This window comes from Artibeus jamaicensis, unplaced genomic scaffold, assembly GCF_021234435.1.
Source record: "Artibeus jamaicensis isolate MK-2021 breed Jamaican fruit bat unplaced genomic scaffold, CSHL_Jam_final scaffold_1689, whole genome shotgun sequence".
In the NCBI taxonomy this organism is placed as follows: Eukaryota; Metazoa; Chordata; class Mammalia; order Chiroptera; family Phyllostomidae; genus Artibeus; species Artibeus jamaicensis.
In genome coordinates, this window is record NW_026522029.1 from 7682974 (window position 1) to 7699023 (window position 16050).

The following is a 16050-nucleotide window of genomic DNA, read 5'->3' on the forward strand; positions in this document are numbered from 1 at the left end:
TCATGCGTCCCCTGCTGGGAACTGGCCTGCAACCCAGGCACGTGCCCTGACTGGGAATCAAACCGCGATACTCTGGTTCGCAGGCCTGGGCTCAATCCACTGAGCTACACCAGCCAGGGTGGGAGTTGGATTTTAATGGGCATTGGGACTTCAGTTTTACAGATAAAAAGAGTTAAGGATGGATGGTGGTGATGGTTACACAACAATCACCACCATTGCTGAGAGTAGCCCTGGCAGGTGTGGCTCAGTGGACTGAGTGATGCTGGCCTGTGAACCAAAAGGCTGTCACTCATTTCTGACTCAGGGCATGTGCCCGGGCTGCAGGCCAGGTCCCCAGTAGGGGGCGTGGGAGAGGCAACTGACTGATGTTTCTACCCACCATTGCTTCTCTTGCACATCAAGGTTTCTCTCTCCCTTTCTCCATCCTTTCCCCTCTCTCTAAAAATAAATTTTAAAAAATCTTAAAAAAAAAAAACCAGTGTGAATGTATTCAGGATAACTGAACTGTATACTTAAAAATGCTTCAATGGCAAATTTTGTTTCATGCACTTTTTCACAACATTTTCTAAATTAAAAAAAAATCAATTGAGCCCTAGCTGGTGTGGCCCAGTGGATTAAGTGCCAGCCTGCGAACCAAAGGGTCATGGTTCGATTCCCAGTCTAGAGCACATGCCTGAGTTGCAGGCCAGGTCCCCAACAGGGGCAACCACACACTGGTGTCTCTCTCTCTCCCTCCTTTACCCTCTCTAAAAAAAATAAATAAAATCTTTTTAAAAATCAATTGAACATTTTGGGGGGAAATAGTAGGGGTTAGAGCTTGTTCATATTATTTAGTTATATTTGCATATGACATTTGATTTTGAGAGGAAAATTAGAAAAAAGACCTCATTCACTAGGCATTAGGAAGCCCCACTGCACAGATAAGGAAAAGGCCCCACATGCTGATTTGCTCCCATTGTATGAGTGCCAGAGAGAGACAGTACCTCCCTTATCATATCTTAGCATTAGACTTGAGATAAAAGTCTTCGCTTGAAAACAATTGAAAGCAGGTTCCCTGGGTTGCCAGGACTTGCGTTCAGGAAGAGCGAGGAGGAAAGTCATGGTGTCTGCAGTTTGGGTCTTCGTGCCCATGCCATTTCTTCTGCTAAGAGAATCTTTGCTGAGAAATGGCGGCCCTGGGAAGACTGCCCGGAAGTACCCTGGGGAGCCTCAAGGTAACTTAGGAGAGAGGACGCAGGGAGACGGAAAGATCTGGGGTCACACCTTAGCTCTGCTTATCAACGGCCCCGAGACTGTGGAGATGTCCCACTTCCCCACGGCCCTGAGAGTCTGTCTCTCTCTGCAGGGTTTGAGACAGAACACTGGAATTTGCATTTTTAAAAGATTTTATTTTTAGAAGGAGGAGGGAAAAAGAGGGGGAGAGAAATGTCAATCGATGACTCCCTCTTACATGCTTCCAACCAGGGGCCTGGCCCGCAACCCAGGCATGTGCCCCGACTGGGAATCGAACCTGCGACCTTTGGATTCTCAGACCAGCACTCAATCCACTGAGCCACACCAGCCAGGGTGGGAATTTGCATTTTTAACCAACCCCACTTGCAGCGCCAACACTAGAACCCTGGTTTGGGGCTGTTTCCCAGAAGTGATGTCGCCCAGGGTGGCGCATGGACCCTGGAGCCAGGTGGGCTGGGTGAATTCCAGCTCCGCCAACTCAGGAGCAGGGCACCTCGGGTGAGTTACTTCGCCCACCGCCTCAGTGTCCCCATCTGTGACACGGGGACAGCAGTGGTGCCTGTCTCATGGGATTACTGTGAGGGCCCAGGGTCCTAACTGTGAAGCATACAAGACGGAGTCAGTCACACGACACGATGTGTTACTCATCGTTCCAGAGCCACAAGCCTTTGAAATTTGAAAAATTTCTAAACAACCAAAAAGATTTCTTTGGTTTGGCCAAAACTACTTATCCCTTTTTGTATAAATGTTAACAAACTTACTGAATACAAGCTTATTGACATTCGATATTGAATGCTACTCCACATCCCCCTAATACATATTACCTAATATACCATGTATTCATCTACTTCCTAATAATCTGAAATATTCTCAATTTTAAAACACAAGGGGTTCAGAAAAGGGATTGTGGATTTATTATCCTTTGTTGGCCAGTGAAAAGATGCGCCACCTGCTGGTTGAAGTGGAGAACCACAGCCACAGGACTGCAGGGTGAGGGGAAAAGGCCCAAGGGTCACAGAAAAGCTCCATCCCGAACAATTCGTTTTAGAGCACATTTCAAAGGCTGCTGCTGTGTGGGCAAAGATGTCATTTCAGCTAAAAAAAATAATTCAATTTACTAAAGTAATAAATTAAAAATACTACTTTATGTTTTTTAAAGTTCAGCTTATAAATCTTTATTCATAAACATAGTAAATGTTAATCACTATTGAGACTCTGAATATCCAATTTATAAACTCCTTTAAACATTTCCAAACGCACTTATACACTTAATATATTTGATTTCCCTTTTCTGAGCACTTCAATTCCAAACCCACTGCAAACAAAAATAAAAAACAAAATACTATTAAAAGTTCTAATAGTGTCTAGTTTCCAATAGTACATGTGTGTGTATATATGTATATCATTAATTGCAACTTAAAACTGAGCATGAAGTCTAAATTTACTAGTTACACATTCTAAATCGAAATCATACATTCCTTCCCAGGTAGTTTTTAAGTTGCTTCATCAGTTTGCGGAGACTCCCCAACCCCAGAGAAAACCCAGGACGCAGATGGATGGAGCCTCTGCCTCCTGGCAGAGAGCTCTCAGTGTCCGACGCCCTCCCCTTCCTTCCCAGTGCCCTCCCCGTCTGCTCTCACAGACACTCCCTCTGCTTTCCTACTAGTGCGCAGATCCAACGCCTTCAACACACCTTCCCTCCAATACCAGCCCAGCCTTTGCTCCTGGCTCCGCAACCTTTTTTTGTTTAGGGCCGGAGTGAAAATATATTGGACTTCATGGACCGAGAGAGGAGGACCGTGCGCACAACTTCTGAAATCTGCATTTGGATTTATGTGTGTGGATAGAGTCTCACGGAATTTAAAAAAACACCCCTTTTATCAGTCTACACAGAAATCATCAATATTGGGACCAATTTAACAAAATGGAAAAGGTATTATTTTGAACAGTTGTTTAAAAGATTTTATTTTAAACAGAGGGGAAGGGAAGGAGAAAGAGGGGGAGAGAAACATCAATGTGTGGTTGCCCCTTGTGTGCCCCCAACTGAGGACCTGGCTGGCAACCCGGGCATGTGCCCTGACTGGGAATCAAACTGGCAACCTCCTGGCTCGTAAGCCAGCTCTCAATACACTGAGTTACACCTGCCAGGGCAGAACAATGTTAATAGATACACATCACATCAGAAGACAAGGCAACAACTTCAGAGGTGGGAGAGAAGCTTAAGCTCACGTAACTCTGGAAACATTCTTTAAGGTAAAGAGTTAGGTCCAGGTCTTAGACGGGGACTACGCAAGTGAGGAGCCCTGAAGTGGAAGCAGCGGGTCTGCTTCCTGAAGACAGTGAGCGTGAAGTGCCTGGCACAGAGCAGGCCCTCAGGATGCAAAGCTGAAGATGTTACCGAGAGCTCAGCCTCCAGTGCCCATGTTGGGTCCTCAACAAATCTCTACTAGGTACTGCTCACTGCCTGTGACTTGTTAAACCAGCCGAGAAAACGGCTTCTAGTGAAGTTTTGCTGTTCAACCAAACACAACACAGACACCCAATAAGGTCTCATCATTTTAATTGACTTTAATGATTATTGCTCATCTGCAAGGATTAATATTGCATTCATAAAAATCATTCAATACAAAATAAACTTGTTCCTCCCAAGTTGCTCTCCACATGCTCCTTCTGATGCCAGACATTCTTCCACGGTGTCCTTGTTGCATGGCTTGACAGAGACGAAGCCCTTACCTACTATTCCTATGGACACAGTAACAGGCACGAGAGCAGGGGCAGGCCAGAGGGCGGCAGGACCTGGGCCCCCTTCCTCCACCAGAGCTGACTGATGGATACCCCTGCTGGCCAGGTTACTTCCCCTAAAGGATGTGGTGTTCTGATTGGCTGGTTACATGCCCTGGGGAAAAGGGCCTGAACCTTTAGCATCTATCTACCGAAAAGCAAGCACGGCCATTCTGGCAAGGAGTGGGAAGGGGCTGGGTGGGGAGAAACAGGAGAGGAAAGGGAAAAAAGTTTGGCAAGACCGTTGCGCCCTGCGGGGGAGCAGCAGGGCAGAGTGAAAGCTTTCCTTTCTTATATTCCTGTTTTCACGTCCGTCTCTCTGAGCAATGGCAGTAGAGAAATTAAAATTCCTAGTACCCAGCACTAACACCTGACCCAATTTTGAAGGATCATGAGTGAGAACAAGTTGAGGATTTAGGATCCTAGATAATTATACAGGTAAAGCTCAGGAGCACGAAGCCCACGTGACCATGCAGAAGTGCTGGTGAGCAGAGGCAGGGCCAGGGACATACCCTCTGATCACTGAGAGCCGCTCTGGGGAATTCTTTGAGAGCAGGAGCCAGGACGTGCAGACTGCTTTCTCTACACACAAACTGCCCTTAAGATCTTAGTTCAGAAACTTTTTGTGGCACGTGTCAATCAAAAGTGGTACCACCTCTGTAAAACTAATGTTATACGGGGGGCCTAAGGTCCCGGCAAGGTCTCCGCAGCTGGTGTTCCCTCGCCGTGGCCCAGTACATCCTTCCTCCTCCCCTGACATCTACCTCCCTTTACGTAGTTTAGGCTGCAGAAGCATAGCTGTCCAGAAATTTGCTCTTGAGGGATAAATCCTAAAAACAGCTCAGTGCTTTACACTGAGTAAAGGCCCAAGAAATTCACCTTCGGCACAAGCTACATGGGGCAGAGCTGGTAGAATTGGCTGTTATGACCCCAGTTCACTGAAGCTATAAACTGTGGGCTAGGAACAGGGATTTATCAGAGTTTGAAACCAGCATTTCTCTAGACTCAGCTCTGCCCTCTTAGCTGCAAAGCTTTAAAAGAGAAACTGACACCAACTAGCCACCCACGCAGTTTCTCAGCATTAAGACTATAAACATGTGCCTTACATATTTTTTGTACAACAGAAATAAATGTTAGGGGACAAAATTCAACTTAACAGAGTGCAGTCTGGTCAAAAACCTGAAAAACGAGAGGGTCTGGTGGGAGTGGAGGAAGGGCTGTCCTAGTCCGCGTGGGCCCCCGGGTCTGAACAGGCCACACCCACTAGTACACATTCCCGGACCAGACGCAGCACCTCCACACGGGAACCAGGGTGGGACGTCTAGGAGGGATTAATGTAGACCACCTACGTCTGACCTACCTGGCTGGCAGGTCCCATCCCTGCTCCTCTGAAGAAGTCAAAGAGCACTGATTTCAGCAGCTATGAAATGGGCTCTTTTAAGGCAATTTAGACATTGCAAATTGTTCCACCTAGAAGGTACCTTACACTTCCTGTTAATAAGGTACCCAGTTAAGACTAAGTCCCCAGAAATGGTGAAGAAAGAACCACCTTTCTGGGCTCGGAGAGTAAAACCCTTCTTTAGTGACTAGAGTAAGGACCCTGAACCCCAGTTTCATCTAAAGAGCCACGAAGCAAGTTCCCGTGCTGTCTGCAGAACTTGGACAGTGAGATGAAAAACAAGAATGAAATCACAGAAAAAACATCAAGAGGAAAGGAACAGGAAGAAAATAAAAGTGATCATTAAAAAGCTTTCGAGAGCTGTGTGATTCTCGTGGGCTGGTCCTTGGGGGTGTGGTCCGTCAGTATCTGGAAAGAGACAGAGACCGGGGGCTAGCACTGCACCTTCCACCCACGCGCCCCGAGAGGAGAGGCAGGAGCAGGCGCACCGTCCAGGGCCCCACGCCGGCCCAGGCCAGGGATCCCTGCAGTCCCTTCCCTGTGCTTCCAGAGTTTCTGACACTTCCGGCAACGTCACCTCCTACTCCCTGATAATGAGTCAGCAGTTTCCTTTCTTTCTTTCTTTCCTTCCTTCCTTCCTGTTCCTGAGTCAGTGGTTTTCAGCGCTGCCTATACTTTCGAATAATCTGGAGAGCTTTTACAGAATAAGCCTAGGCCCTGTCCCAGACCAACTGTACTGGAATCTCGGGGGGCGGGGGGCGGCCCAGTCTCCAAAGTTGTAGAAAACTTCTACTTCTTCACATCTGCTCAGAGAGAGACCACCCCTCTGCTGCCCCGTTAGCTCAGTGCGGCTCTCGAATGCTTCCGAACCGGCGTAACACTAGCTCTGCTTGGGCAAGCTGGGTGGCCGCTTGTCTGAGTACTGGGGAGAAGAACTCACTCGCTTTCCCCCACGTTACCTGTAATAATTCGGTTTGAATGGCCCGTTTTTGTTGAGTCCCAGATATTTTGCTTGGTCATCTGTCAGCTCTGTCAGGTGGGCATCGAAGGACGGCAGGTGCAAGCTGGCCACGTACTCATCTAGGAGGAACAGTGACAGGGGAGCAGACTCCACTTCAAATCTGCCTCTGGGGGGTGACCGCTCCTGTCTCCATCTGAAGCTTTTCGAGAATGGACGAGGGTGGAGTAACTTTGGAAGAATCTACAACTCCAAAATTGGCTTCCTTAAAGACATGCTCGCTGCCTTTCTGAAGTAGGGCATCTCTCTGTTTCCCCACGTGCATTTAGAAAGCCGCTCGCCACGGTGACAGAATGGGACGAACCTGCACCTCCCCACCTTCCTCTGGCAAAGCTTTTGGCTTCACCTCAGTGGCCAACATGCCACAAATTCCTCTCGCCTTCCTGCGGCCACTTCTTAACCGGGCCACAGTCACATTGCGCGGCCCAGTGGACTCCGGGAAACTCAAAGGGCCTTGTGTCGTTAACATCTATTTGGTTCAGACCCACGAAGGCCTCTAATCTTAGGACCAAGGATTTCTAAGGCAGCCGGCACAAATTTATTACATTTCCATGTAATAAATGTAGTAAGGTTCTTGGGCTTTACTTTTATGAATGAATGTTTTACAAAAACCAATCTGAGAAATAAGAACAGTAAGTTTTTCAGCTTAAGAGGACAGGGCTTTGGGCCGATCAATTATAGTTGTGAGGGCATCACAAAGCAGGAAGGTGCAGAACTGGAGATGAAGCATTATACGTCACAACAACACAGCACAGCTGTCCCCGAGAACGACAGGAGCTTGTCTGCGTATCAAAAGGCCGATGCACAATACAGACCACGTTTGTTTCTGTCTCATCCTGGCCCCGAGCAGTACTCAGCACGGAGGGGACACTGGGAAGGTCACTGGACTTCCCAAGGCTGCAGAGTAATAAGCGCATCCAGCCACACCCCTCTTGCCAAGCACTTTCACTCGCCAGCTTGTTATTCTTACTACAGTTCTGCGACGTATGTAGTATTATTTTACTTTACTGATTAAAAAAACAAACTGAGGCTCGTGGAGATTAGAACTTGTTCTGAGGCCCCAAAACGTCAGTGCCAGGCCAGGGGTGACAACTCTGAGTGCCATGCTTTTCGTGACACTGCTGTTACCGAACCACGCGACGGGCTGGAGTCAGGCGGGGTCTCTCCTCTTTCCACTCACCCATTTTCTTGGGCAGCAAGTACACATCTTGCTTGTAGCGGCCCTCAGGTGCATTATAGAGCTCTATCAGTGCCAAAGCCTGAGTCGGGAAAAGAGGGTCAGAAAACCCCAAAACCCTTCTTAGCGACACAGCAGGGCCCTCTCCTCGCAGCGCTGGTCCAGACCCAGTTCCACTCATCTCAGGTGGGATGAACGGGCGGGAGGTCACGTACCTGTGTGGTGGCTGTGATGGACAGGACAAAGGTGGGGACTGTGGAGCAGCTCAGATTGAGCAGACGGCCCTGAAGGGGGAGAGGGAGCCAGGGTGAGAGGTGTCGCCCCCCCCCCCAGTCTCATGTCCCAGAGTCACACCAGTCATGCTGGTGCAGGGGAACCCCTATACCCCCAGGGCTCAGTGGGTAGAGGAGGAGTCAGAGTTCTAGATCAGGTTTCATCTTATTTTCTGCAAGCCCCTGAGTCCGACAAGCTGAAGACGCATGTGCAGCCAGGAAGTAGTATGTTACTTAGTGAAAAATAGGTGTTTTTTTTTGTGATTCTATTTTGGTGACCAGATCATGGGAGAGATACTGTCGCCCAAAGACAGACGGCAGGGAAGCAGAGGCTCCGCCCCCCACGGATCTAACCACTCAGCCCGGGCTGTGCTGGCGAAGACCCGGGGTGTGTACCTCTGCCAGGAGGACGACGCGTTTGCCATCGGGCCAGATGACATGGTCCACCTGCGAACGGACCCGCTCCCACGTCAGCTCCGGGGTGCGGAGGCTGGTCTGAAAGGCAGACAGCACGGTGAGGAGCGGGGCTCCCCGGGAGGCAGGGGAAAGGCCCGGCCGGCCGCAGGTGCACGGGAGGCTCACCACGTCGATCTCCGTGTTGGAGTGGCCCATGTTGCACACGATACAGCTGTTCTTCATGCGATCCAGGTGCTCCCGAGTCACCACATTCTTATTTCCTGAAAGGAAGGGGCGGGGCTGAAGAGAGCGGTGCTGGGGGACAAAGGTGCTGGGCAGCGGTCAGCCAGAACGCAGACAGGAGGCCTGCCGGTGCTCCAGAGCGTGGACACGCTGTGCGCGAACAGGCGCACACTGGGCGACAGCTCTGTGGGCTGTGTTACCTGGCTGTAAGACGGAGCAGCACAAAAAGCCGCCAGGGAAAAAGGCTCCCTGCTCTGGAAAACGTGTGAGGGTTCTGGCAGCCTCCTCTAGTTCACGGGGCACGGGGCACGGGTCTCGCTTCACCTGGGAGCCAGTCTGAGCACTTTGAAGGCTCAGCCGAGCGACCACTGCTCCACGCAAAACAGCACCCAACTCACCTGTGCAAGTTATCACGACATCGACTTGCCGGATGACTTCATTCAGCTTCACCACCCTGAACCCATCCATGCTGGAAGAGAGCGAAGGACGCTGTGAGCAAAGCACGGGGGCCGGGGGCAGAGCTGGTCACAGCACGAGACAGTAAAGCCCTTGCTGCGGTCAGGTCCAGCGCTCCCCCTCGGGGGTGGTAAGTGACAAGACGGGCCCGACCACACGCACCAGCCTCAGGACCCCGTGCAGGGAGGGCAGGTGCCAAACAGCTCGAGGCTACATGGAGGGAGAGAGCAAGCCTAGCCTTCTCCTCCGCAAGGAGCGGCCCCGCACCCAACAGCAAACCCAGGAGCCCGAGGTGCCGGCTGCGGCCCGAGTGCGCTGTCCTCACCAGGCCTGGAGAGCGCAGATGGGGTCGATCTCCGTGATGTAGACGATGGCTCCAAGGGCCTTGAGTGCGGCGCAGCAGCCCTTCCCCACCTACAGAGCACGGGGAAGAGGTTGGGCCGTCAGGTCCCTCGAGGCCCGGGGACCAGGGCTGGGGGCTCCTGGGGAGGCGGGAAGTAAAGTCCTTGAGACCACCAGTCAGCCGGCAGGCCTGTGCAGGGGCGCCAACCCGGGCAGGGCAGAAACAGATCCAGAGTAGGCTGTGACCCTCTGTCAGACATTCTGTATTTCACAGCGAGGGCTGGGGCTTGGGACAGGAAAGGAGATGAAGGAAGTGAAGTGTCACCATTAGGGAAACGAGACCAGGAAGAGCAACTGTCACCTCTTGTCTCTTGGTCCAGAAGAACCTGCTAACTCACTCAGATGCATCGGACCCAAGGGCAGCCTGGCGGCTCAGGAACCCTGGCCGGCCATCGCTGATGACAGACGGTGAGTCCCTGCACTTGCCCCAGTTTAGAGACTGGACTACATGCACTTCGGGTTCTACCCTTCACTCCACTGCCCGTCGCTCGTGGGGCTGCACATTCCCTCGAATTAAGTCTCAGAAACCATCGTTACCGACAAGGGGAAGTGATGCCAACATGCTGTTCCATAAGACGAAGTGGTAAAATCTGAAAACTCACTCACTCTGTATGTCTTTCCCCAGAACCTGCATAAAGGACTTCTGCTAAATGAGACACAGTGTCTAGGAGATCCTTCAAAGCTCGGATCAGTGACCCCACCCTGACTGGTCGTCCCTCAGCAACCCCGCTGAGTCCGAGAGGAGACACACTGGCTGGCTCCTCACCTCGCCGTAGCCGCACACCACCACTTGCTTCCCACCGAACATCACGTCCGTGGTCCTCTTCAGGCTGTGGGGACAGACGGGGGCTCAGCGCGTGCACTACCAGCTTGAACACAGCCCCTCCGCACACAATGAAAAGAACTGCAAGCGGAAGCTGGCTCTGCCCAGTATGAAGTGGGCCCTTCGAAGCCAAAGGAAAACCCGGGGACGGGCCTGGGGCTATACAGACCGATACTGCACCCCCGCCCGCACCCACCGCCCATGAGCTCGAAGGGCGCCGCACTTCCACCCACCCGTCCAGGATGGACTCTCGGCAGCAGTACAAGTTATCGAACTTCTGTTTGGTGACAGAATCGTTGACGTTCATGGCTGGAACGCAGAGCTTCCCGGCTTTGGAGAGCTGATACAGCCTGAAGGGAGAGGAAGCCACAAGAACAACCAGGTTAGCTGGTAAAGCAGCATGTGGCAAAATCCACCCGATTCCCGTCTGACGCCACGCGCCCGCCCCAGCCTTGTTCACGCCCAAGGACACGGGTAAATAAGACGACATCCTTGTCACCCCTCCTCACTTCATTTTCTCCACCGCCACCCCCTTTTTTTGGAAGGAAAAATACCCTTTCAGTTGAAGAAACTGACTTCTCTTCCACAGAAGGGGATGTACGTCCCTAGACCGGCCTTCTCCCAGTCTTCACAGAGCCCACGCCTACCTCTGACAAGCGAGATGACCGTGACCCTGCCCTGGTTCCCCGTGTGCGCGAGGGCCCGGGCAGCGTTGCCCCCAGCGAGAGACACTATCGCGGGGATCTTTCAGGGGCTCTGACGAGCCAAGGATACTTTGCCCAGTTTACTTTGTGTAGTATGTCTAATGTACGGTTTTTTACAACAGAATTTTTTCCAGTTCCAAGTATACAATTATAATACAATATTGAATCCAGTTTTTCAAGACATACTCACTCCCTGCCTCCCTCCCTGGCTGAGAATCCCAGTGGAGTCAGAGGGACAGAAAGATGTGTAAACTAGAGCCTGAAGTCGCTTCCTCTCAGGGTCTCTTCGGTTTTCTCAAAAGTAAAATCTCAAGCAGTCTCATCTAACGGAGACTCTCGGGCCGAGTCCCTGCAGGCCCGAAACGCGGCCCCACAGCCGGAGAGACGGCAGGTCTCGCCGGGTCAAGGGCACGGGCAGCAGCTGCGGCGTCTGTTACCTGTGAACACCAGTCACGCTCTCCTCCACGATGCCTCGGATCTTCTTAAACACGTTTGGGTACTTCTTATAGACCCAGTGGGTTAGGTCTCCCCCATCGTCCAGGATCTACAGAACAGCCAGAAGACGTCTATGGGCATCAGGCTGCTAGAGCTGGGGGACTGCGAACCCCCTCTCTGTGCTGGAGCGAGAGTCCTATCTGCTTTGGAAGAACGCTCCTTGGAGCTCCCGAGAGCTGCGTGGACAGTAGAGTTGAATTTTTTGGTGTAAAATGGTTAAAAGGATTGCTAAGTGTGTTCCAGGCTCTAGTGGCAAGTGTTAGGCTAACCACACACTTATGTTTAGTTGAGATCTGAACTCTGCAGCCCCGCTGAATGCAGGAGCCGGGGCAGGAAGAGCGAGGACCCTACTCCACGGAGGCACCATGCCGTTTCCTGCCGTTTTGTTCTGCCGTCGGAGCCGCACGTGCTCAGTTAGCCCCATCCTCCCCACCTGCCCACTCAGCGCTCAGACCCACTCCGAACAGGTGTCAGGCTGAATGCTTCCGTGATAGAGTGCGCGAGGCAGACCAGACACCCACAGCACTCAGGGAACCGAGCTCTGGGCGGGGAGGAAACGGCTCTCCTGCCCAAGTGCGGTGGGGGTGCGTGATTACCATGTTGGGCTGCCACCCATCCGTGCTCACGCAGCGGTCGATGCACCACCAGAAGTCATCTTCCGACTCACCCTTCCACGCAAACACCGCGACTCCTGCACAGACAGACGGATGCAGGTCAGCCGGCCTCTCCCTAGTTTTGTTTCTGAACCCCCTAAGTTTTTTGCCATAAACACCAGAAAAGAGTAAATAACAAAAACCGAAGTGTTACAAAGTTGCTCTCCGAGAATCCTGGGCAAAGGTGAGGTCCTTAAAGAGACTTCAGGTGCTTTTCTTCTGAACATTTTAACAGTAACAATTGTTTCATGTTTAATGGGACTCACAAGTGGTCCACATATTTTCGAGGTAACAATGAACACAAAGACCTCACGCAGCACCAATCCAGAAGGCACTTCGTGTGTTCCAGTGAAAGGGATGAGACCAGTGGTGAAGGGAGGCCCGCTGAGCTCATATTTCTCTACGGCCCATGTATTTTAACATTTTTCCTCATTCATTCAACGTCAGAACTGGGCACTTGCCCCAGGTAATTAGATTCTTTTCAAAGATTGCTTGTTAATGACTCTATGATATATCGTCAGGGGTCTGAACCTTAATCCTATTATCTGTGTTCTTCCTGCTGCTATTTTCATTGCCCTCCACATTGTACAGCCCTACACAGGCACGGCGCTCGCTGTAAAGACAATTCTGATACATGACCTATGTTTGGGCATTGTTTGGAGGCACAGCTGGTAATAACGACGAGGACAAGGGGCTGAACTCACCGGCCTCGGCCAGTGCTGCAGCCACTTCATTCTGCGTCGAGTAGATGTTGCAGGCAGACCAGCGGCACTGAGCGCCCAGGGCGCACAGGGTCTCTATCAACACCTGTGTGGGTGCACAGGAGGGCGGGTGAGGGACAGGAGGGCAGACGGGAGTGGCACGGCGGAACACCACACCCAGCAACTCTGGCAGGCCTGACACTGGGAAGTCACAGGAGGGCGTGATCCAGTGAGACAGCACATTGCTATCTGACGGTTCCCAAAAGATATATTTTTAAGGTCTCGACATTTTTGTGACAATCCTGTTTATGCAAATCTAGCTCTCCCTACACCAGGTTCGTGAAAAGCAGGTCACACCCAGACAGACAAAGCAGGAAGCCCCACCACTGTGCAACAGGGCGCCTCCGTCTAGTAGTGAGCATCTGGAGGTCGGACAGACAGGGAAGGAAAAGCAAGTTAAAAAAAAAAAAAAGGTGCTCTTTCCCCCTCCCCATCAGAAGTTTCGCAGTTTTCTCCCATTGAACTCACCGCGGTCTGGGCTGTGATGTGTGTGCAACCCACTATTTTAGCACCAGCCAAGGGCTTCTCCCCCTGAGCGCGTTTCCTGAGTGAAATCAGAGCAGACATGTCTGTGAAAGAACAGAGGGTTTGAGCTGGGCCTGCACGGGCAACAGCGCCGGTTCCTGTCCCGGCCACAGGGAGGGCAGGGCTGGGTCCGGAGCGATGGGGCGCGGTAAGTCGGGAAAACCCTGAGCCTGTTTCTGGGAGAACTGGCAGCTTCGCCAGCAAACAACAGGGGAGCTTGTCGCCCATTCACTTGGAATTTCTCTCTTCTACTGTTTCAGCCTTGTACGCAAAGGACTACACAGAGAATATAATGCTCAAAACTGATCGAATAGAGGGTGTCTCCTCCTTCCTTTGGGGGGAGAGGGGAGTGGCCACAGAGCTGGCTAAGGGGCTCCTACACGCAACCAAACCACAGCACTGGGGCAGCTCCTTCCCCGCGGCAGCAGCCACTTGCTCCCGTTTTCCTCTGCTGTCTAACCCTGTTCTCCCAGCCAGTCCCTTTGGTTTCCATTCTCCCTCCCAGGACAGAACGTGCTTCAATGGGAAGCAGCACAGGAGTAAGGAGATGGTACTGGATGTGGGACGGAGAGACGGTGACTTGACTGTCAGTCACTTTTACTCTTGTTCCAGCAGAGGGGGCCCAGGACTGAAGACCAAATGAAGCTCTAGGTCACTCTGTCCTGCTGAAGACCCTCCCACGCCACTGCTTCTGGGAAGGCTGGGTCCTGTAGAGCTCATCACCACCGCACAGCAGTGGCCCCGGACTAGCTGACCCCACAGCTAGGTCCCTGGACGTGGTGCTGTGGGTGTGGGGTGGGTGGGGGGGACAGAAACTACCCTGTATTATTACCACATGCTGAAGAAGCAGGGAGGACAAGAACGAGAACCCGGAGGCCAAGCTCCATACACAGATCTGACTGTACAAGAGTCTGGGATCCTGGCTTTTCCCAGGAGACCTTCAAGTTAGCTCCTAGCCTCAAAATGTTTGCAGAGCCTGGTGACTAGTAAGAGGCTGCTCCTGGTCCCCCCACTCCCTTCCTTTACCTTGCTCTGCGATCTCAATCTCCCGGCGTCCGAATTCTGCCTGCTTGATGTTCTTCACGCAGAAGTTGCTGCTGCCTTTGGAGTTGGTCTGCTGCTTCTCTCGGGGGGAAACCTCATCGTCAGAGCTGTCTGTGTAGGATGCCGCTAGAGCCAGGAGAGAGAGAAATGAGGGCAAGGAAACCTCAATGGCCCCGACTCCACAGAGTGCGGTCCCCAAGGGACTCCTGTTTATGTTAAGCCCACACTCTCCGTCACAGCCACCTTGAAGTCACTCTCAGCTGCGCTCCCCCAGGGTCTAGGAGGCGGGAGCGGAACTGCTGGGGCCCCCTCAGGGCTCTGGCCCTCGCACCCACCCCATGAGATGGTGCCATTAGTGCCCCTGATAAGGAGCTACTGACTCCAATCTGGCACCAATTCTAGTGAATCCCAGATGATCGGGGTACCACATCCCCATCCGAATTAGAACCAGACTATCAAAAATGGAAGAGTCATTTAGGGCACATAAGGAATGCCATTTCTCTAGATCACCGGTCTTAAACTTAAGCACCTAAAGCATTAACCCCACCCCCCCGCCGAAATCCCCTTCAGGTCTCAGGTAGGACCCCAGACCTGGCATTTCCGACATGTCCCCAGGCGTGGTTCAGAGGACCATACTCAGAACCACGAATACAAAGGAAAGTGGTGAGACGATCTTACAAGGGCTTTCGCACCAGGCTGCGCTCAAGGAACACAGAGATGGAAAGAAATGACAGGCCAGGTGAGTGAGCAGCTCTCGCCCTAAAAATGGGCTTCCCGTAAAAACTGGAATGCCCTTTCACACAGACATGCAGGAGGATACGCCACCACCCCCCTTAGCTCCCAGATCACTACGTCCCGTGGGAATCGGGTATCTCCCTGATCGCCGTCCCTGCCACCGCACCAGACTCTCTTACTGCCTTCTGAGTACTACCAGCAAACAGACACCACTGGAGGTGCCTGCCCGCCTAGCACAGCCTGGCCGCATCACCAAGCTTCCAGAAATGCTCTAGTAGGTTCCCCCAACACACGGCCATCGAGATCTTTGAAGCCTTTGTTAAAGCTTTGTCCACTCGTTCCATCTTTCTCCCTCTTGTAACTCAGTCCTTCACGATTGAGTCTTTGTTAGCTGTGAATAGCCAGCCTCCTTGTTACCCACCACATTTTGTGTCTGTCACTCCAAGATACCTCTTCATTTATGACAGCCATTATACTGGAACCTCTTCTTGCACACAGGCCCGTGGTGAGTCTGTACATTCATGTGTTTCAGTACTTAACCTTGCGTATTGCCTTTTGCCCCGTCTGCCTACCTTGTCTGTGTTGGGTTATCAGGCAGGGTGGAGAGTAAGTTTTTAAAAATTTGTTAGTTTACATTCCTTGTACCTAAAGCCCTGGCCTTAATGTTAACAAGACAATACAACGATATTCTGGCAAAAGGCAATGGATTTGGCACAAATGCCTTGGTTGCCACTAATTGCAACCTCTGCCTGTGGGCAGCCTCTGCACCTTCTGGCAACACCTCCTCAGCTGGATAAGGGGGGCTGGATGCGGTGCCCCGTGCACCCCGCAGTGTGGGTCCCCCCCAGCAGGCAGATCCTGAGGTTCTGTGTCCTCTCCGAGTCAGTCCTCCAGTGCCCACTCTGAAGGTGACAAGGGCACAGCAGACCACCC

At 51.9% G+C, this 16050-nt stretch overlaps 2 protein-coding genes across 3 annotated transcripts in view; one reads left to right on the forward strand and one right to left on the reverse strand.

The window, feature by feature from the left end:
* The window catches only part of GSTM3 (glutathione S-transferase mu 3), a 229726-nt gene that overhangs the window by 23706 nt on the left and 189970 nt on the right, over window positions 1–16050 (forward strand). The window lies entirely within an intron of this gene.
* Window positions 3777–16050, reverse strand: part of AHCYL1 (adenosylhomocysteinase like 1) — a 32832-nt gene continuing 20558 nt past the window's right edge. Inside the window, exons 3-17 of one of the 2 annotated variants that reach the window (XM_037152406.2) lie at window positions 14365–14508; window positions 13282–13382; window positions 12757–12859; window positions 11996–12090; window positions 11342–11448; window positions 10434–10550; window positions 10144–10207; window positions 9301–9389; window positions 8918–8988; window positions 8463–8557; window positions 8277–8375; window positions 7824–7892; window positions 7612–7690; window positions 6373–6493; window positions 3777–5821 (exon numbers count right to left, since the gene is read on the reverse strand). In XM_037152406.2, the coding sequence (XP_037008301.1) occupies window positions 5815–5821; window positions 6373–6493; window positions 7612–7690; window positions 7824–7892; window positions 8277–8375; window positions 8463–8557; window positions 8918–8988; window positions 9301–9389; window positions 10144–10207; window positions 10434–10550; window positions 11342–11448; window positions 11996–12090; window positions 12757–12859; window positions 13282–13382; window positions 14365–14508 (1361 nt within the window). In that variant the 3' untranslated portion in view covers window positions 3777–5814. Of the gene's footprint in view, window positions 5822–6368; window positions 6494–7611; window positions 7691–7823; window positions 7893–8276; window positions 8376–8462; window positions 8558–8917; window positions 8989–9300; window positions 9390–10143; window positions 10208–10433; window positions 10551–11341; window positions 11449–11995; window positions 12091–12756; window positions 12860–13281; window positions 13383–14364; window positions 14509–16050 lie in introns of those variants that run through there. The other variant, XM_037152408.2, reaches the window with a different exon arrangement.